Source organism: Tinamus guttatus, unplaced genomic scaffold (genome assembly GCF_059628265.1).
Source record: "Tinamus guttatus ecotype Peru unplaced genomic scaffold, ASM5962826v1 Tinamus_guttatus_pri_ptg000497l, whole genome shotgun sequence".
Classification (NCBI taxonomy): Eukaryota; Metazoa; Chordata; class Aves; order Tinamiformes; family Tinamidae; genus Tinamus; species Tinamus guttatus.
Genome location: NW_028289031.1, coordinates 2777365 through 2798132, shown reverse-complemented (window position 1 = coordinate 2798132; position 20768 = coordinate 2777365). Strand labels below are relative to the sequence as shown.

The window sequence follows — 20768 nt, the reverse complement described above, 5'->3', positions numbered from 1 at the left end:
TATGTATAGAGAACAGGTGATACACTTCACAGAAACCTCCATCTGTGCACAAGACATGGTGGGAAGCATCAGTGAAACTCCCCATGCAGCTGCACCACCCCCTTTCAGGCCCGGCCCGTCTGGAAGCATCAGCGCCTGGGTCTCGTCACTCATGTCTGAGCCCAGGTACATGGGCCGCTGCGCCCTCCACTACACTGCTCTGCTCCTCTGTTGCTCACATCTCTACTTGCCAAGCACAGAGCCTGCCAGAGTTCAACTACACGTTCAGAAGAAAAACATTACAACCCCCCTTTATTTTTCTCACCATCCTGCACCTTTTATACCTATAGTTGAAGTCACATCTGAAGCAAGAACAGCGGTTTGGCAATAATTCAGTACAACATTTTAACCATACTAAGATTACACATCTGTATAATACTAGTTTCTGTCCCCTTTCATTTCCACTTTTTTTCTGTCAGGCCTGAGTCAAAATGTTCACAGCTACAATTTTTTGTCTTTTCACCCCTCTTAAGTGCAGTGGCTTATCTGGTGGCACCTAGGGAACTATTTATGGTTTGTTAAACAGAGGTTTAAAAAAAAAAAAAAAAAAAAGGCCCAAAGATTTGAATCTTGTGACCTGACTTGGAAGTTTTCTTACTTCTTCTCTACACCAAGAGAAGTCAGCAGACAATCAAGGCCTCAAAATTCAAGGGTAAGTAAATCCAAAGGAAGAAACTTAACCCTTTCCTTCAGTCCCTCACAGGAGCAGCACCAGCTTGCACACCCCCTGCCTCACCCTGCTGCTGCTGCCCAGGCCTTGAGCCGCGTAGCTTTATCCCCAACTTGCTCGAGGGCTGTCTAGTCCACCCTTGTCTTGTACTTTCATGGTTAAAGAGAAACGTGAGAAAGCAGACCCCACCTTGGGAGAAGCCCCACAGTGTTTTATTATTATTTTAAAACAAGGTTTGAATCACTCCTTTTAACAACAGAAGGAATTGTTAAGCTGCAGCTCTAACAAGGTATGTACAAACAGGGCAGGCAGGCACAAATCTGCCTTAGGAATGGGCCAGCTTTTCTGGTTATCAAAACTGAATACAGTTTGGGCCTCAGTGAGTTGTCAGGGACAACCTCACGTAAGTAACTGCATCTCAAAGAAATGGTTTCTCCTATTTTAAGGGAGCAGTATTAAGCTAGTTATTTCTGGCTGCAGCTAATTTGGAGGTGGTGCTTCACAAGAGACAGAAATATGCTTTTTGCTTTTGAAAATCTGTTCTCTGCAATTAAGTAGGGCTTGAAAATCCAAGAAAAGGGGCAGATTTTTCTTTGAAGTCAGATTGCTGATGCAGCTCCTGCCCAGATAGTTCTGGTTATCTGAATACAAATAACTCTATTGATGAATGCTTAGTCCTTTATGCTGAGAATTCTTATCTTTTCTAAGAAAAGTCATTATTTGATAGGAAAGCTTGACATGAGAATGCCTCAAATGAGTACGCATGTGTGATGTGTGGACAAAAAAATACAATGGAACATACACAGGGTCAGACACGAGGCTGTGGTGGAAAGCTTTGCACTAGTGCCTGTTGCTTCTCTCCTTTTGTGTGTGGACATTAAAATCTCACCATAGCTTTTTGGCACAAAAAACATATTAACTTAAATTTAGAACTTCTCAAGGTTTTTAGTAGCGAAGCAAGTAGAGAAAGTGTCCCAAGTCCACCCTGTAACAAGAAAAGTCTCTCATTCCTGCTGTTCTAGTTGTTTGGCAGCGTGCTTCTGCTCAGTCCCAATGTCTCTGCTTTAAGGTCACTCTTTATCTCCATTCTTGAAGCTGCTGGCTGGGTCTTTTTCAAAATTGCAGGAACCTAGGCAGGAAGCAAAACAGCCTGTAATTATATGAGAAGATATTCTATGTGCAGCAGAAGGAAATCAAGCTTCACAATGATCCTTTTTTTTGTTATTTTGTAAAAGGAGCTTTTTCCACGCAAGTCAGTATGTACTAGAGTTGTTCTTGAGTGACACATAAGCATAATCCAATAAATTGTAGCGATAGGTAGCAGACAACAAATTACTTCTGTCTGCCTCTCAGTGGCAAGATAGGACAGGAATTTGAGTCTCTCTTTCTTTGGAAACTTGAAGGAAGTTAATTTTGAATATGTTGATAGTTCTATAACTACAGGAGTGCAGAGTGTAGGCAAGCCAGCTAGTACAATCCTATAAAATATGCTAAGAAAAGGCACTGAATTAGGAAAATGACTCATACAAACTCTTGCTAAGCTGAAGACAGTCATTCTGGAATTTTTCTTACAGCTTGGCATACGATCCTGTAATACCATCAGCATCAGGGCCAAAGGCAGCTGGCATGCACAGGAAGAGCTACTGTAGCCTTCTGATTGCAGGGCAAGGCACAACCACATCACTCTCCAGCATGAGATGTTGCAGCTAATACCCAGCCCCGTCTTCCTTTTCCCTTTGCTTTCCTTTCATCGGAGAGGACCATTGACTCAGAGTTAGTAGATGAGTGGGAACAGAAGGGGAGGACCCCATGAGACCCCTCACTCTGATCAGACTGCTACAGCTGCTGAGAGCGCGAGCTCCTTTTCTCATCAGCCTCAGCTTCCTTTGGGTGGCCAGGAGAAAATAAGGAAGGAACTTCCCCAGGCACACGCTGCTGCCTTGCTTCTAGCAACAGCAAGTGCTACCTAAGAGCTCAAGTATGTCACACACAGCAGTGTGGAGCGCTGGTCCTCGCTGAATCCAGCCAGGGAGAACCTTTTGCACTGCCAAGTCAAGCAACAGGGGCCGCGTTCCCCGTGCTCGGTGGCACTTTCCTCCGTGGCTGCTCGCTCCCTGCACGAGAGGGGCCCTGCACTCGGAGCCTGCGGCCGGGGTACGTACATGAGGAGGCAGCGGAGGCTCCAGGTGCCGCCCGAGGAAGGAGAGCAAGCGCCGCCAGATCAGACCGCTTCCCAGGAACATAATGCCCGTCACCAGCCAGAATAGGCGGGGGTCCTGGCAAGAGAACGCCTCCTGTTAGTCATGCAAGCCTCTCTTGGAGAGGGTATTGTCAAAAGACTCTGCGTGATCCATCCTTGCTTCAGCTCTCCTTTATGCGAGGGAAGCGATACGCTCTCTACCAGCAACAGCCAAGTTCAACCTGGAAATCACCTGAACTATTGTCCCATACCGTTTTCTTTTCCTCTCCTTGCTCCTTTTGCAATTTAGAAATTCAACCTTTCTACTTTTTGGATTATGAAAAGAAGAAGTCTTTTTTTTTTTTTTTTTTTTTTAAAGTAGGACATATAACTGCAAATGCTTCCCACAGGTCTGGGCATATTCATGTAATTAAGAAACAACAGTTCCTCCGCTGTGCATGGATCCCCCAAGCGCTGCCTGCTTTAAAACCTTGTCTCCAAAAGACAGAGCGGGGCTCTTCAGAAGCTCCAATGGTCATTAAACAATCCCAAACCCTGCTTTGTCCTTACTGAGCCACAGTTCTGTCTTTCCTATTTTCTCTCCTGGAACATCACACAGACAAAAAAAAAAAAAAAGCCTGCAATGCTCTCTGATTAAAGTAATCTGGTACAAAAGACAGTGATCACACTAATGCTTGAATCTGAATTGAATCTAGACTGAATTAGCCTACTTTACACATGAATATAAATCTGGTGTTCTACCTATGAAAAGAATAGAGTTGTACCGAATGCAAAATGCACTATAAGAACAGACCCATTTTCTGTCACTGGAAAAAAGCAGCACTAATTCCTTACTTCTTCAAGAGATGACTCCAAGTTCATACCAAATGCAACTCCTATTAGTCCAAAGAGGGAAAGAGAGAAAGTTCCCATCGTCAGCTGCAAGTTCAGTCTCATCATCACATTTCGGTGGCTAAAGAAGGGGAAAAACATCTGTAAGAGGAATCCAAACATTTATCTGCTGCTTAAAGTCTCAAGCTCCACAGAGCATGCACTAAAACAGATTAGTGAGATGAAAGCAAGTCATTCTGCAGTACTGCAACACAGAAGCGCAGTAACAGAAGTGGGGAAATAACAGTGTGAAGAGGCTTTCATTTTTGGAAGTGCTGCATCAGGGAGCAACCTCTAAGGGAGCAGGTTCTGCACAATCATCAGCAGACTTTCGGGTCTCTCTCACTTCTTGAGGGTAAATGCAGAGAGTAACAGTAAACTCCACGGAAAGGTGTGCTCTTTCATCACAAAGTGGCTGGCATTTGTATACCAGTATTCACAAACAACAAAAATTTACTGTTACCTGGCAAGTGCACTTACAAAGAAGCAAAGATGGTAAATACTGCAGACTATAAACTTCAGCCTGTTTTGGAGAACTCCACATTCAGTTCTTCCCAAAAAGCATTTTTTGTGGCTTCCTGATGCAGCATCTGCCAATTGCTCCTACAGATAACTCCCCAGTAAAGCGGAGAAAGAATATTAAACAGTGACCTCTCAGGGATGGTGGCATGTCCTTGCACATACGAGTTACTTTTCAGTAACAAAACAGACTACTACTGAAAATTATAGCACACAGAAAAAAGATCTTTGTTCTAAAATTATTTCATCTTGTACCATGGCACAGGGCGGTAATGCAGCTTGTACCAATACAGAAGTAGCTTTGCCAAAATCTTTTTGAAAAATTGGGAGCAGACTTTCCTAGGTAAGGATTTTATTTCCCCTCTACATTTGAGCCATTTCCTTTAGTGAGAAGCTTCCCAGAGGGATTTAGAAAAAGATGGGTTCCTCCTGCTGCATAATAAGGTGTTTTGTTGCGTTGTTTTGTCCAGTTCCCTGACGCAAAAGCACAACCCAAGCCCGCTGCAACCCTCACAAAGGTGGCATTCCCCCACTCTTCTCACAGGCAGGGCTTTGAAAAGAACAGGCAGCATTAGATTCTGCTCAGCGTTTAGCAGTGCCACAGCTAAGATAGCTGACCTGTCCAGGTTCATGAAGATTACGCTTTCCGAGTCATCTATCAATACTCTGAGCTCACGAGCTTCATTTGCAAGATCTTCTGCTTGTCTATAATAGTTCTCCAGCAGCAGCTCCATTTCCTCTGCATGGTCAATCCCAGATGTGCTCTCCTCACTACGAGCAACAATTTTTATTCTCGTTAGGTACACATTATAGGCAGGGGCACTACTGCTGCATTAAGACAAAGCCTGTGAAGGAGCCCTTGGGAACACCAAGTAGAAGTGTTGCCTGACCCAAAAAACCCAATCTTTTAGGTGAGGAATCTCCAAGGGCATGAAAGAAAAGGCACACTTTTTCCATTTTTTAATCATCTGACCAGCACGGTTAGTCAGTTATTTTAGTTACAGTTGTTAGGATTTGATATTCTTAAGATATGCACAACAGCACAAATCAAGGTTTTTCAGATGGTATGAAACTGAAGTGCTCACATTCTTGAAAGGAAATGTTTAAGTCCTTGATACTCGAAAGTAGTGGAAGTCTTAAGTTGACAAACAAGAACATAGTGAGGTCTATGTTGCAGGTATATAATAAAATGATTTAGTTATAACGCACTTCATCTCTACGCAATAACTAACTACAAAACGTTTTGGGAGCATGAAGCAACCTGAAAGTTAAGTGCCAAAGCGTCTCTGAAATGCAGTTCAAGAGACTCTTCTTCCTGGAGGGACCAGAACCTATTAGGATCTGATGCATGATCTTTTTAGCTTTTTAGTTTTGTTAGACCAGTGCTGCTGCAGCGTGTGATCCTTCATCTGAACTTGAGAGGCTGAGATAGGACTATTTTTGCACATACCCTTTTCCTGAACTGTCGCTCTCTAGACACACTTGTGCAAAAACAGTATCAAGAGGACTGCTCTGAGGCCTCTCTCCTAAAAGCTCTGCTACTGAACAGAAGTCTAGGAGCAAGGGTTCAGAACACTTCTAAAGAAGAAAGGACCTGACCTTGACCTATTTGGGACAAATTTTCAAAACTCTTTCTTTGTCCTGTTTGTGAAACTGAGGAAAACTCTCCCTCCAAAGTGTGCTTTTCCCTCTTTTTTTTCTGTTTTTTCCTCCCTCTACCACCCCATGTCTATCCCATTGCATACTAGGGGATGAGCTGGTCTGCTACACAGTTTGAAATTGCATGATATAAACAGTGCTACTATTGTCCCATTCCAGAATGACAGAGATGTGACCATTTCTAAAGTGGCAAAGCATTAGTGCTTTAAGAACAAGTAGTTTGTTTTCTCTCTACTTTTTGGAGGGGGACATCCAGTTTAGTATTTGACCTGTACTTGGACAAAAATGCACTTTAAAGATTCTGTGTTTTCATAAGGTACATACAATACTTGTGGATCAGTCCATTTAGTTAAACAGAGCTCTTCTATTAATTCTTCTTCATCTAAGATCTCCAGAATTGTTTCTTTGAAAACTTTAAGGTCTGTTTCCAGTTCTGATAAGCTGAAGAAAGAACAGGCAAGAGGTCAAGTAATCCCAGGGACACCTGTGCACAAAGGCTATCTTAAATCGAGTTTGCCAGAACCCTCTCCAGAATGAGTCACCAGGAGGATTCTCTGGAGGGTTCTGAATGTTCCTCAGAAAAGCTCCCTACAGAGCCCCCGTTCAGCAGTGGCCGCCACCTGGCAGTCTGCAGGCACGCACTGAAAAGTGTCCAGCTGTGGTTTCCTGACATATTCCTACGTGGGAAAACGCCAGCGCTCCACGAGCATGTAGGGAGCACACATGGACTCTGACAGGGCAGTGCACAACACCTGAAGGTACTAATGTATTAGCACTGCTAATCTTAAAGAGCATATCCAGCAGGTAGCCTTGCTTTATATTACACCAAACATTTTAGTGATGCTATGTTGGTCTATTAGATCTTACTTGGTTCTACTAGATGCTGTTTAAGGTGTTTGACTGTATTTCTCACAACTCAGAATAGATTCCACTTTTTTTTTTTTCTCCTCCCATACCATATATTGATTTTTCATTTATAAATTAGATGCACAACCCAGCATTGCATTACTCTAGGATATTTATAATAAATATCATTTTGTAACATTTAACTGCATATAACATTCTATGGTCATCTTCTATTCTCTTCACAGCTTATTCTTATTTACCTCTTGCCATTTTGCAGGAGAACGTGTAGTTTACTCCTATCCACAGACAAAACCTTGGGGTCCACTAGAGCTTCCAGAGTCTCAAGGATCTGAGGCTGCAAAGTGTTAAGTCTCCCCTGCAGTTTGCTGATCTAGATAACAACATGATCCTTCATAAGAATTAAAGCAATCCCTGTAGAATGGCTTGGGCAAGTGACTCCTGACTCTGAACACAGAACTCACAGTAATGGGCAGTTAATGCAATGTGCTTTCCAGTGCGCTGGAAATACTTGCTATATAGATACGACTTACAGGATGAAGTATTTGTACCACTTACAAAATGTAGTATTTTATAAAAATTACTCGCCCTGAATTGAAACCTGATAAACACAGAGATATGGCTGACAATCTATTTATCAGAAAAAGTTATATTCCTATTAGTTAGAACTTTTACCTGATTTTATGCCTAAGATAAGAAAAAACCTCAGCATTCCTGCATATCTTGTCAGCTGTAGCACATCTTTACAAAAATACCTTGACTTGATTCTAAGTTTTCCAAATGATGGTGAAGGCATCATATCCTTACTAAAATTGTTCCAACAATAATCCTTCCAGTTAGCACTTTTTCCAGGAAAGGAATGCAAACAGACACACAAAAACGATAAAAATTAAGCAATGGAAGCCAACCCTCCCCTCGAAAACTAATATAAATCTGGAATACAGACAAACACACGCATATGTATATAAACTAACATAGGAAGAAAACCATACTGTCCTTTCTATGAAGCAACAACTCCATGGAAACTGAATTGGAAAGCAGAGCGCTCACCCAGTACTGCAGGATGGCTTCTATGGCTCGGAATTCGAAGGGCAGGGAATACGTGACCAGCTGGCCCCCCCCAGCTAGCTGGGCCGCTAGTTCGTTGAAGAGCCAGTGTTCCAGATTTAAGTTACGATAATCCAGTATCAGAAGAAACTCTGGTGTTATGACAGCCTTCAAGAACTGAAAGAGACAGTGCAAGGCCAACAAAAACACCTAAGAAACTGTGCATGCATGGACAGGATATGGTTCAAGTTTACATGAGCTTATGGGGAAAAATTACCTCCATCCTCATGATGATCCTGTTGTTCCTACTTGTAATGCTCATCTGGTGTTGAAATCGTAGATCTCGAGCTTGAAGATCCAACTCCTGGTACAATTCTGTTTTCTTTTTTTCTATCATGAAAACATTTTTAATTGAAAACAGTTTGAGAAAAGGCAGAGTTGTATTTTAGTTTGTTACTTAGTGCCCCCCCGCCCCAAATCACTCTTTAAAACAATTTTGCTGCCATTGATTCCTCAATGAAATCTTTTAATAATCTTAAAGATTATTTATTGAGCAGGAAGAGAAAATTATGGGTATAAGTGAAAGAATTTGCCACTGCAATTAATTTCACCTCAGAAGCCACGTGGCTCGTATGAGACGACACACAATTCTGCAGTGATGTGCTAGGAAGGGAAAGTAGCATGGTTGAAAAGGAAAGAGAATAGTAAAGGGGATCTTCATGTGATACATGGTATTCACAATTTTCAGTGTATTACTTAAAAGGATATAAATATTGCAATGATAAAGATACTAGGAAAATCCATATGTGAGAGCAACACAGAAAATACTACAACATCCCAGGCTAATAAATACAGTCAACATCACAAACATACATTTCTATCCAAGGTAGACTCCCAATAAGGCTTTTCTATAGTGGGCATGATAAAAAGATAAAAAAAAACCAAACGCATCTCAACTACAAATTTCCTACTTACCAAAATAGCTAGTATTTCCTTCTTTGTCAAACTTCATCTAAAGGAGAGAAAAAAAACACAACTTTTTCACATAGCTACTATGAAAGTTAAAAAACAAACAAGCAGATGAAATTCCACTTACTTGGCAAATACAGAAAACGTTTATGCCCTCTCTTCACAGTTTACCCTAGCTAATGCAAATTACGCACTGAGTTGCCATATATTTCACTGTGTTCAACCATACACCAACCAAACCCACTGGTTCATACCCCAACCCTTGGGAGGAAAGTCGTTTGCAGAGAATTAAACTTGCTTTGGCACATTTTCCTTCCATATCGCTTACTTTTAGAGATGGCAGTTTGGAACTGAGTGTGCTTTCCACTAGAGCCAGGAGTTACACGGCCACAAGGGCCTGCTTGCAGAGATGGATCTTGCTTTTGAACAGCACATCTATATTCAAGGCCTGATCCCTTCCTCCCTACACTCTCACCTTCCCAGATGGCTTCCAGGCTCCATCTAATAGGGAATTTTAAAATAATTTATTTTTTTCCCCAGAGACCTATGTTTGCTTAGAATTGCAGGCACCATGGCATACAAATGCTGCAACGTGAGGATACAGAGTTCAAGTTTAACGAGCGCCCTTCGACCTGCGGCGCTCGAGGCGCTCCAAAGCCCCTGCAGACGTGGCCTTGCACCAGGGCAGGGCAACACTCGAGCTCGGCGCGTGGGGCTGCACAACAGCGGCTTAAGCGGCCCTGGGGACAAGCGGCAGCCCTCGACCTCACGACATTTCGGGCACCGAGAACGACTGCGGGCGCGGGCCCCGCAGGCCCGGTACTCACCACGGCGAAGAGCGGGGACACGCTGGCCAGGGTGGCCTGCGAGGCCTCCGCCGCGGCGCGCTGCCCGAGGCGCCCTGCGGAGCGACACGCGGCACTTCAGCGGCGGCGCCTCAGCGGCAACGCTCCGCAACGCCCCGCAACGCCCCGCAACGCTCCGCCACGCTCCGCGCCCCCGCCCCGCCGCCTCCCGCCACCGCGGCCCGCGGCGGCGCCTACCCGCGCCGCGCAGCCCCCGCGCGCACTGCGGCAGCGCCGCGGCCCGGCCCCCGCCCGGCGGCGGCCCCATGGCGGCCCGCGGGCGGCCCCCGCCGCCGCCCGGCCAGCAGCAGCAGCCGCGGCGGCCCAGCGAGCGCAGCGCGGCGCGCAGCAGCGGCGCGCACGCCATGAGCGCCGCACGGCCCGGCCCGGCACGGCGCGGCACGGCGCGGCCCGGCACGGCGCGGCACGGCGCGCAGGCGCCGCCACCGCGGGGAGGAGCAGCTGCGCTGGGCCGGGCCGGGACGCACAAGCCCCGCTTGGGCCGGGCGAGCGCAGGGGGCTCTTCCTGGCTGCCAGGCCGGGTTCTGCCTGCTCTGCCGCCCGGCCGAGGTTTTGCCTCTATATCGCTTTTTCTCTCCCCAACTCTCCCCTTTTCTCTCTCTCTCTCTTTTATTTTTTCTCTCTCTCTCTCTTTTTTTTTTCCCCAAGATTAATGCAGACTGTGGGATTTCCTCTTCTTTGCCGGGTGCAAATCAGGGCGAAGGCAAAGCGGCCGCTCCGAGCTGAGCAGCAGAGGCATCGGCCAAGTGGGCCTCACTCGAGTGCTGGGGACAAAGTCGTAAATCCGGGCGGGGGCTGCGTTTTCCCAGATAAATCCTGTCTCGAGACAGGTGGAGTTTTGCGGCCAAATCGCGCTCTTGGCTGCTCTGAGCCGAAGGAGCAGACCCGGGCTCGTCCTTTTTACCCTGCGAGCCCACGTTTCACCACGTCTTCTGTGGGTTTGCATGTGTGTGCATACGCCAAGAGGTCTGCACGAAGTGGGCTCCTGAGTCGGAATGATGGTTTAGATGTGGTTTGTGTGAGGATAAGTAATTTGCAAGGAGGTCATGGGGAAAAAAAAAAAAACAAACTTTAGTGGTTATATCCAATGCTTATGTGTAGACTGAAGCCAGTAGCTTTTCAGTTTTATGGTGAACATGCCTGAATGCAAGTTTTGGCCTGTTTTTTTTTTTTTTTTTTTTTTTTTTTGAGGCTGAAATCTACTGGAACGATCCAATTTTAGTTTTCTTTAGTCACAGCAGGTGGCAGTATCTGCAAGACAATTTAATACTCTTGGCTGTTAGAGCTACTTAAAATAAAATGTGGAGACACCAGAGAGCGCTGAAAATAATGTGGGAGAGCAGGAAACTTGCACACGCTGCTCTTGGCAACTGCCTGCAACGTATGTTGGCTTTGTGCGTTTGGAAGGGCAAAGCTATGGGAGCATCCGAAGAGCATGTGCCAGAAATCTGCATGGATGGATTTGCAGTAAGCCAAACACATCTGATGTTTCAGGTCCGTCAGTAAAAATGGGAAAAGATACCAGGCTATTTATTTTCCTTTATCCATTTTCCAGGTTGCTTACACAATAGAAGCACTGGAGGGAAGGTGCTGTAATTTCATACCAAATATGTATGGGTGTGAGTTTTCCTGTGATTCCCGTTAGCGAATAGGCCATCACACGAATAAATAATGGTAACTTACTTTATTATAGCTGTGTTGCACAGTTAAAGGCCTATTAGGAAGGGCAGACAATAGCCAAATATCACCTGGATCTTTAGAGATGAAGGCTAGACGCTGATCCGAACCAGAGCCAGTGCTGGCTGTGCAGCACAGGTTCTGTGTCTGCCTCAGTCCTGCTGCGCACAGGAGAGATCCCGAGCGGCCGTCTCGCCCTCACAGCTCTACAGGGCCAGGGAGATGCTCGTTGCTGCCGCTGTGTTCCTGTGTCATGTATGCGGTGTCTCCTGCAGTGCCAGGCTTTGGGGGCACTGTGGTGTGTTTCGTCAAAAAATAATGGCTCTACCCCATCTGCTGCTTGTTGAGAATTTAGAAAACAAACGAACAAACGGCACCTGGAGGACACAAATGGGCACGACGGCTGTTTTTCATTCAGCCAAAATGAAGAGGTGGATCCTCCCCAACTTCCTTGCCATCCCAAACAGGCTGTTGGAAAGGCTGAGTTATGTGAACTGCTCGTTTCCAGTAACACCTGCATGGCGATGCGGAGTGAGGGATTGATCTGATCTAACCAGGGTGTTTGGAAGAGAAAAAGCAGACGCACCAAATAAGCACAGACATAAAAGAAAAAGCACAAAGGGGAATGAAACCACAGGTATCGCCAGAGAAGTCCCTATAATTCTGTGATGAAAAGAAACCTGAGAGAAATTACAGGTCAGATTACTGCAGAAAGAGATACCGAACTGTCAACAAAATTATCTCTCATTGTATGGTGTTTGATGTTCAAGGAGAACAGAATTTATACATTTAATCAATCCTGTTTATTTACAAAGATAGGTCTGAACCTATTATCTATTTCTTCTAAAAGAAATGCTCACAAGAGCCCCATTTTGTTCATGTTAAAAGAGAAAACAGATTAACTGTAGAAAATAAGTTTGCTTCCAAACACTAGGTTGGTGCCTTGTGAATAAGTGTAGTTGAACAAGAGAACTATTGCAGAGAGAGAAAGACTCCATGGGAGATTTAAACATATATAATCATATTTAATGTCATTTTTTTTTTCTGTGAAAGAACCAAGAACATTCAGCTGGTAATTTCAGATGCCTTGATCAAAGGTAACAAACACACTGAGAAATCCTTACCTGGAGAGGATGGCTTTGCTTTTATTACTATGTACAAGACTAGATGAAACATCTTTTTTAACCCTTTTTGAACACTGTTAAAGCTGGCCACCTGCAATGTGTTTTTGCATGCAGAACCACTTCATTTTGTGCCCGCAGGGCTTTGCCACAGCCCTTCCCTGTGTCATTATCTCAGCTGCCTTGGGAACGCTACCTGTGGTAGAAGAGACCCGCTAACAGGCGCAGTTTTGATCTGGAAATTGTGTAAGAAGGTGAAATTGCTCTGACACAGGTTTTAAAATTTACAATCGGATTAGCGTTTTATTTCTTCCAGTTACAGTGCTTGGGAGTTGAACCATCTCGTATTATGGACTTTATAAACTGTCAATGCAGACAGTGCGGTAACCCCAGAATCACAGCTGGGAATAAAGTGGCTGCTATTGCTCAGTCTGATTTTTCGATGAGCTGTACAGAGGTTTATGTATTAAGTATAATTTTCAGCACTGTATGCCACAGGACAAACTGAAAATTATGCTCTGTGTTTATCCCTATCCTTTCTGTACGTTTTGTTGGTCCATTAACTTCATGGGGAGTAGGACTTGTTCCTTTCTTCACAACCAGGTGGTTTTCTATCATTGGGTCTTGCTCCTGTGTCCCTTCCATGGGCTGCAAAGTCCTTCCTGCCTGGAATGGCATAGCTGAAAAAAGGAACCCTTCCTATAGTTCCTCGTTACATGGCCTCAGGTCCAGGGTGAGATTCTGACACAGGGCTGACGTGATCTGCTGCATCAACCTGTTAAGTAAAATGAGAGGTCTGACATTAGGGAATGAAAGGAGATGATGTGCCTCTTTGCATTTATCTTGGTCGTATCAGTGAGTTCACCAGCTTGGCTTGTTAGTGTTGAGAAGGTGACACGGGATTGCTTGAAAACTGAAATAACAGCAGGGGTGAAAGAGGAAGCCCTGGAAGAGCTGGAAAAGGAGCCGCAGCTGCCTGGAAGAGCTGATTCTCTCACAGGTGACGGCCCTGTTGTCAAGGGCTGAAGTGTGTGAGCTTTTCTTAGTTTTCAGAAAATGGTAATACTTGGGTAAGACAGGAGGCGTGCTGACTTTAAAATACATTGGAAACAGCCTGGTTTTGTTCCTGCTGCTGATACTAAAGAGCACATTTTGTTCTGAAGAAAAGTTGTGAAAGGAAGGGCTCTGAAAGGAGCTGGGCAGTCCGGGTTGCTTTTCAGGGGGTGACTTTGAAGGTGCTACCTTAAGAGTAAGAAAATAGTAAGATTTCATTTTAGCACAGGTAAAGGTAAGGGAGCAGAAAGGTGACCAGTTGAATCTAAAAGATGAAATCTTCAGAGCAGCAGCTGTTAACTGCATAAAGGTTAATCTGGGGCTTTTATACCATCTTCATCTTTTGTTTCAGGAGTCCACACAAAGAAGAGATGAAATGAGCACAGTGTGTTCCTACCCAGCCCCCTAAACAAGGGGGCTGGCAGCAGAGTATGGATAGAGACTGGGTGAAATTCTGTATTGCAGTTCCTAGAAGGAATGGGAATACATGCCCAGTTTGGGACAGGGATTTCGCCTGCCAGTGCTGGGCTGTTCTGAGGCTAGCAGTGCTCTGCCACCCTTTAAGGGGTATTTTATTGCAGTCCAGAGAAGTGATTGTAACTAGTGGGACCAACTTTGGTGAAGACCAAGAGTATTTTGAAGTAGCACAAATAACAAAGAGGGTGCATAAGCAAAAAAATATGCAATAGCTTAATTCTATGCCACCCTAAAAATAGTTGTCTTTAAATTACATGTGTTATAAAGTTACACACTTACTGGTGTGCAGTATGAAAAATAGAGCATAGGTAGCCATGTTTCCCTGGTCTCCTGAGATCCTGAGTCCCCTGGTATTTCTTGAATCTCTAAAGCATCTCTAGCTTGTTGACATTCTGCTTCAGTATCAGCACTTGTGGAGGGAGCGCAGAAGGCAACCACCAACCTCATGGGTCTTTACTGACTGCAAGTTATGGGAGTCCCCCTTTATCCCTACAGAGAGCTTTGGGAAAGCTGAAAGCTTTTGGTGTAAGCTGACTGGAGAGGTTGGGTTGCCTCAGCTTTGTGCCAGACAGAGTGGTCATCTCCAGTTGGGATATCTGGGGAGCTTGTTTTCGCTGAATCCATTTTATTGTGTCAGTCCATCGTAAAGGGATGTTGTGTTACTGCAAATGTGGCCTAAGATCAGCAAAGGTGGTAGAAACTGGCAAAAAAATAGCAGATAATTGACAATCAATATTGACCATAGAGCAGTATGAAGGTCATCAGCACATTTGTTGTTTACACGTAAGCATATTTGTAACACACGTTTTTATTTCAGAGTTCAGTAGATCTATGTTTTAGAAGGTACTGAATAGGATGATGGTAAAGTGCTTGGTAGTCTCTTTTATTCATTGGAACAAGGGCAGCAGCAAGTAGAGAAATTTAACTGTTAACCAATAACAGTAGCATATTTGACTTCACTCAGCCTGAAATTGCTCTTCTTGTAATGGTTAACTGCCCTGTTGTAACTCACAGCAGGGGGTCGAGTTCCCATCAGAGGAGGTAAGATAAAAGGAAAGGAAAAATTCCTGCCATGACAACTGTTGAAATCTGTTTAGAAAAATAATGATTATCATACATTAAACCATTCCAGATAGGGACATCCAGAGCAGCTTTGGCCATTCAAGAAGCATTGGGGAAAATGGACTGTTTGGTTTGGCTTTAATGCATTTTCCATTCATTTGCTGTGAGGTTTTGCCACCCAAGATGTGGCCTGGGTCCAGTGCAGTCAAAGTCTTTCTATCTCATTATGCAGCTTTCTGGACAGAGCAAAGCAGACAGCATTCAAAAGTAGAGCTGGAAGTCACATCTCAACTGTGGCTAACTGTTTTCAAGAAGAAGAAAACTGATTCATAGTCAGAATTTGTTCAGATGAGTGAAAAACTTACTTGTTTGTTATGTAAGCCCCTACGATGCATGCCAGCTTGATTTTTATATTTTTTTAATAGTCTGAGCAGATGAAATCTATTACTTTGGTAATGCAGTATCCAGAATTACTCCCCATACTTTGGAGAATGTAGAGATCATCTTTGGCTGAAAATGATCAGGGAAAATGCAGTGTCAAGTGGATCATTTGTTCACCAGTAGTTTAAGGTGAATATAAGTGTCAGATTGACACCATTATCTATTGCTCAGTGACATGTATGGAAGTCTTCTGATGATGGTAGAAATTACATGTAGTCCTTAAAATGCCAGTTGATTTGTTATATATGCTATATAATATAAATTGTGTCAAAATACGAGAAGCGTCTGACTTATTCATAAAAGAATGCAAAACTAACTTAATTTTATGTTCTTTGAAGCTTTGAATCACGTTTAATATATTTCTACTATTTTCTGCGTTTTTTTTGGGGGGGGGGTAAAAAATAAAATTGTATCCAGGGATATCCTTGTGATTTTAGTTTATGGTGTATTTTGAATGTGAACTTGGCTTATCGGAGCAAGTCACCTCCGAATCTGGTTAGTTGAAGTCAGCCAGGGGGAACCGCATGTCTGGGTCAGCTCTGCAGTGGCGACACCAGCTCTTGCAATATATCCCAGATCCATAAGAGAGCAAGAGGTACCGGACTTGGAAAAGCTTTTTACTGCTTCAGGGATGCAAATAACTAAGGTAATTTACCGAAATACTGGCACGATGAAGCTCAGCTTTGTGTTACCATCACATTTTGGCAGTGCAGGCAGTCTGAAGGGGGAGCGCTCCCTGAGCGGCCGTTACTCCGGCTCATGGCGGGGCTGCCCCCTTCGCCCCTCCCGCCACCATGTCATGATCCTGCAGGCTGGCAGCGGCCTCCGTCCCGCTCCTGGTCCCCTGGGGTCACCGTGGCAACAGTGGGGCCGCACCAGCTTGGCACCTGCCCCGGGAGCCCCGTGGGCCGGGGCGGCGGGCGAGCCGAGGAGGAGGTGCTGCTGCTGGAGGAGGAGGGCGAGCGGGGTCTTTCCCCGCTCCTCGGCTCAGGTGTGGGCTCCCCACGCTGCTTCCTGCTGTGTCCTGGCTCCCCGTGCCCCTCTCCCGGCCGCCGGGCCTGCGCTCTGCTCTCCTTCCTTCCCCTGGTGAATAATTGAGCGGCGCTAGTGCTGGCCGGGCCAAGGCTGCCCGTGAGGTCTTGCTTGGCTGGGCAGGGGCAGGCGGCGCCGCAGCGGGATAAGGTTTCCGGAGGAAACAGCGGCGGGAGAGGCAGGCTGCCTTCCCCATGGCAAAACCCGAGGATAAGGACCCGGGGGCTTATGAGTCCTTCGCGGTTACCATCGCCCGTTGCTGCTGGCTGCGCTCTGGCGTGCCATGCTTTTCGGCGAGGGTCGGCCGCACTAACCTGCCCGCGCAGCCCGGAGCACGGAGGCCGGGTTGCCTAGGAGGAGCCGCTCCGCAGAGGCTGAGCAGCGCCCGTGGGGGAAGCCCTGGGGAGGCTGAGATCCCTCCCCGCCGCTCCCGGCTCCCTCCTTTCCCTGTTGGAGGTGGGCCCTGGTGCGGAGGCCCCGCCGTGGGTGTTCATGCCCCGAGCGGGTGGGCAGTGGCCGAGCGGAGGCGAGGGGGGCGCTCAGGCGGGAACCGTCTCCTGGAGAAGCAGGTGCAGGTGCAGTGAGGAGGTCCGAGGGCGCCGAGCATGAGCAGCGCCAGCGCCAAGGGCTCGTGCCTCTCGCAGCCCATGGTGAAGAGCGTGCTGGTGTATCGCAACGGGGACCCCTTCTTCCCGGGGCGCCGCATCGTCGTCAACGAGAAGAAAGTGTCCAACTTCGAGGTCTTCCTGAAGGAGGTGACGGGCGGCGTGAAGGCGCCCTTCGGAGCCGTGCGTAACATCTACACCCCCCGCGGCGGGCACCGCATCCGGCAGCTGCAGGAGCTTCAGAGCGGGGAGCAGTATGTGGCCGGCGGCAGGGAGGCCTTCAAGAAGCTCAAGTGAGTTGCCTAGAGGGTAACGTAAATAAATGGAGCCCGACTGTCAGTATTTGCAGAGTGCTTTTGCTAAGGCAAAGGAAAAAAAGAAGGAAAAAATAAAAAGAAGGAATAGCCACAGAAAGGCTGCTGTTGCCATCTGCTGCATGGTGCCAGCTCCTTGCTGCGGCACCGTGAAGGAGAAGCAGCCCTTGAACCTGAAGGCCCTGCCGCGCTGGCGTGTAGCGGCGATGCGTGTGCTTGGCTGAGGGGCAGGTGTCTGTATGCGGTGCTGTTCGGGAGAAGGCCCCAGAAAAGTGGAGGGTTGACAGTGCTGTGGTCAAGCTGGCGAGCCTAGGAATTTAATTCCCAATGGTTCCTCCCTTGCTTATTTTAGAAAAGTCCAGCATATCCTACCCATCTCTCCGGTTTCCATCCATTCTGTTTATTTCAGGGAGGCATGTAGGCTTTTTAAGATCAGAGTTGCTGCGTCTCTTCCATTAATTAAAAGATGACAAATTACTTTCTTTTTCCTGCCCTGACGCCAAGAATTCCACTGAAGCTTTCAATTTTTCTGGGGAGTGACTGGGAAAATGCTGTGGAGGAGGTTTGGGCTGTTGTGTTTGCTTCCTCAGTGTTCATGAATATGATCCTTAGTTTTGGCAGTGAGTTCTACTGTCCTGATTGCCTTGTCATATATTTCACTCAGTCTTTGTCATGCCTTTTTTTTTTTTTTTTTTTCCTGCAACAGATTAAAAAAAAATCTCAAAACTAGGGATTCCTTTCTGTGTGCAGTTGAAACCCCCCATGATAAAACCTCCCTCCTTTTGATCATGTCAAGTCTACATTTTCCAGGAGTGCTGGGTATGTTTCAGGATGAAATTCTCAGAATGATGAGCAGAATTTCTGTCAGCAGTCTTACCACTTGTGTCACGATCTGTTCCTGAAGATTTATTGAAGTGTCTCACAGTTAAGTGGCAAAGCTGGGAGAACGATGGCAGGATAAATATAACCTACTTTCTGTATACTCTTCCATGTCAAACGCATTGCTCAGCTTCCAAGAAAGATCTACTCTACCTTTGGCTATTAAATTCTGTGATTCTGTGAACACCTTGAAGCTGTTAAGTAGCTGTCAGCAAATCATGTTTCACCTCTCTAAATGTGTTTTATGTTCCCCACACAGGCTATTAAAAGCTATTAAACATGTGGTAGTAGTGTGCATCATGTAAAGAATTGGACTCTGTGGGTTTATTTTTGGTGAAAAAGACTTTTTTTTTGTTGTGATTTCATCAACAGTTTTATGGTCATTAACACACAACAAGATACCTCAGAATTTAAAGTCCACCAAGAGAATACTTAAAGAAATGGTGACCTAAAGCACCCTGTTAAAAAAAGACTATTTTAGGTGGGGGGTAGGAGAATGAACTGACTAACTCAAGGTCTTTGGTATTTGCATATTCTGACTTGTGATTCTCCTCTGTTTGTGTTTATAGATTGCTGTAAACTTGGACAAGGGTTTTAACAGCATTATTTTAAGACAGGCTGAAGGGTTTAATGTTGGTCTTGCTCTTATCTCAATTATAGACGTTATGCAGAGGGATCAGAGAGGCTTCTTGTCCAGAAGAGTCAGAAGAAAAGGGAGGTTAATTGGGGGGTTTCTGGAAGGAATCGAGAGCAGAGCAAAGTGAGAGCAAAGTGCGTGTGTCTGTGTATCTGTCACAGAAAAGGGTCTAACAGTCACAGCCAAGGGGAACCAGAGCTTCCATCGATAAAGAGGCCGACTGATCTTAGAGCTGCACAAAGTTTGCGGCTTTTTTCGAGCGTTGTTGCAGTGCTGCTTGTTGGAGGTTTGCAGTGATGCACTAGGTGAAGCCGAGCTTTGGGATGGAGACGTGTGGCCCCAATGAGGGGGAACGTGAGGGCACGGAGGGAGCATCGAAAAGCAGAAAGTGAGGATGCCAGCATTCCAGTTCAAGCAGTGCATCTGTTTCTTCACAGACACCTTAGACTGAAAACTGAATCTTTTTTCTTCCCTGTCCTCAGAGAAGGCAAGATTTAACTTGTAGGAGAGGAACCTCAATCATCCCAGGCCCTCCATTTTAAAGGCAGGTGTGTAATTCTGAGAGTATGTAGTCAATATAAACAGCTGAAATGTTTAATTAAAAAAAAAAAGTAATTAGCATTTGACAAATCCTGCTTTTAGAAAAATAACTTTCATTGAAAGAAGAATGATTAAGCCATGGGAAATTTTAGCAAAATATAATAAGCTTCCTAGCTTGTTTTGTCATTTACAAGTACGCTGAGCACGTACAAGCTGTTTTTGGCATGTGTATGTGCAGGGAGGTTTGAGATCCTGTAGTTCCTGCAGTTATCAATGATGGAGTTCTGCGGAAACTGTAAAAACTTGAGAAGTTTGTGGTATTGAAGGCAAAATTAGTGTTTTTTTTCATCACACTTTTTTAAAGATAGTGATTTTTTCATTGTGCTTACCCAAGATAAGCCTTTGGTCGTATTTGAACCTTTTGAGTTTGTGAAAAATTTCTTGAGTGAAGACCCGGATCTTTACATAGGGAATTTGAGCCTTTTAGTGTAGATTTGCTTTTCCTTGGTCGCTCTCCACAGTTCTCCTGGGAGTAATGCAGAGACGCCCACAGAACAAGGACCGCAAGTCAATAACCATCCATACATCCTATAGGCACTTTCCCCCCTGGGCATTTCTTTCTTTTTAGACTCGCAGTCTGTAAGTATTTTGGTTCCAGGAGAACTTACTCCTCTCTACATGGAGAAGCTGCAACAGCGTTTTTGTTTGTTTGGCCTGGCCATTTGCGTGTTCCCATTTGGCCTGTGGCAGGAGGTGCTAAAGGTGCCGCTCTGCAGAGATGTAACCGCTCATCAAGGAGCCTTCTCCAACAGCAGTGCAGATGTGGGAAGAACAGCAGGTCTGGGACCATCTCCAGCTGCCTGCAGCTGCCGAGAGCTGGCGTTCATGAGCAGACCAACTGACGTGGCCGTCAGTGGTGGCGAGGAAGCAGAGTCACTTCCATCTGATATCTGCTCTGCAGCTTGTGGGTCACTTCTGGGCCAGTCAAGGCTTGCATTTTGCTTCGTCATGCATGAAAATAATGGTGAAGATGACATTGTTGCATCCTAACTGTGAAAAACCAGCACATGCAGTTTTCAGGTGTGTCCGAGTCCTCTTGAAACCCACCTGGTGCAGATCCTTTTGCGAAACAAGCCAAGCCACTGCTTAGCCATGGCTATGGAGGAAGGCTTTAAATGTATCAGAAGCTTATGGTGGGAAGCCAAGGGGCAAGGTGATGACCTTGAA

General features: G+C 45.6%; 2 protein-coding genes across 2 annotated transcripts in view; one reads left to right on the top strand and one right to left on the bottom strand.

Annotated features, from left to right (window-relative positions):
• Positions 1-1604: 1604 nt before the first annotated feature.
• Positions 1605-10049, bottom strand: MRS2 (magnesium transporter MRS2). Its single transcript, XM_088533366.1, has 11 exons — positions 9881-10049; positions 9665-9738; positions 8844-8880; positions 8146-8258; positions 7872-8045; positions 7064-7194; positions 6282-6398; positions 4917-5069; positions 3744-3861; positions 2872-2985; positions 1605-1838 (listed from the first exon to the last, which is right to left on the bottom strand). Exons 1-11 carry the CDS (start codon positions 10047-10049, stop codon positions 1728-1730), a joined length of 1311 nt encoding a protein of 436 aa, XP_088389492.1. The 3' UTR covers positions 1605-1727.
• Positions 10050-17000: 6951 nt separating this feature from the next.
• DCDC2 (doublecortin domain containing 2) overlaps positions 17001-20768 on the top strand; it is a 57662-nt gene continuing 53894 nt past the window's right edge. The window contains exon 1 of the mRNA XM_010211286.2: positions 17001-17464. Within this exon, the coding sequence (XP_010209588.2) occupies positions 17172-17464 (293 nt within the window). The 5' untranslated portion in view covers positions 17001-17171. The remainder of the gene's footprint in view (positions 17465-20768) is intronic.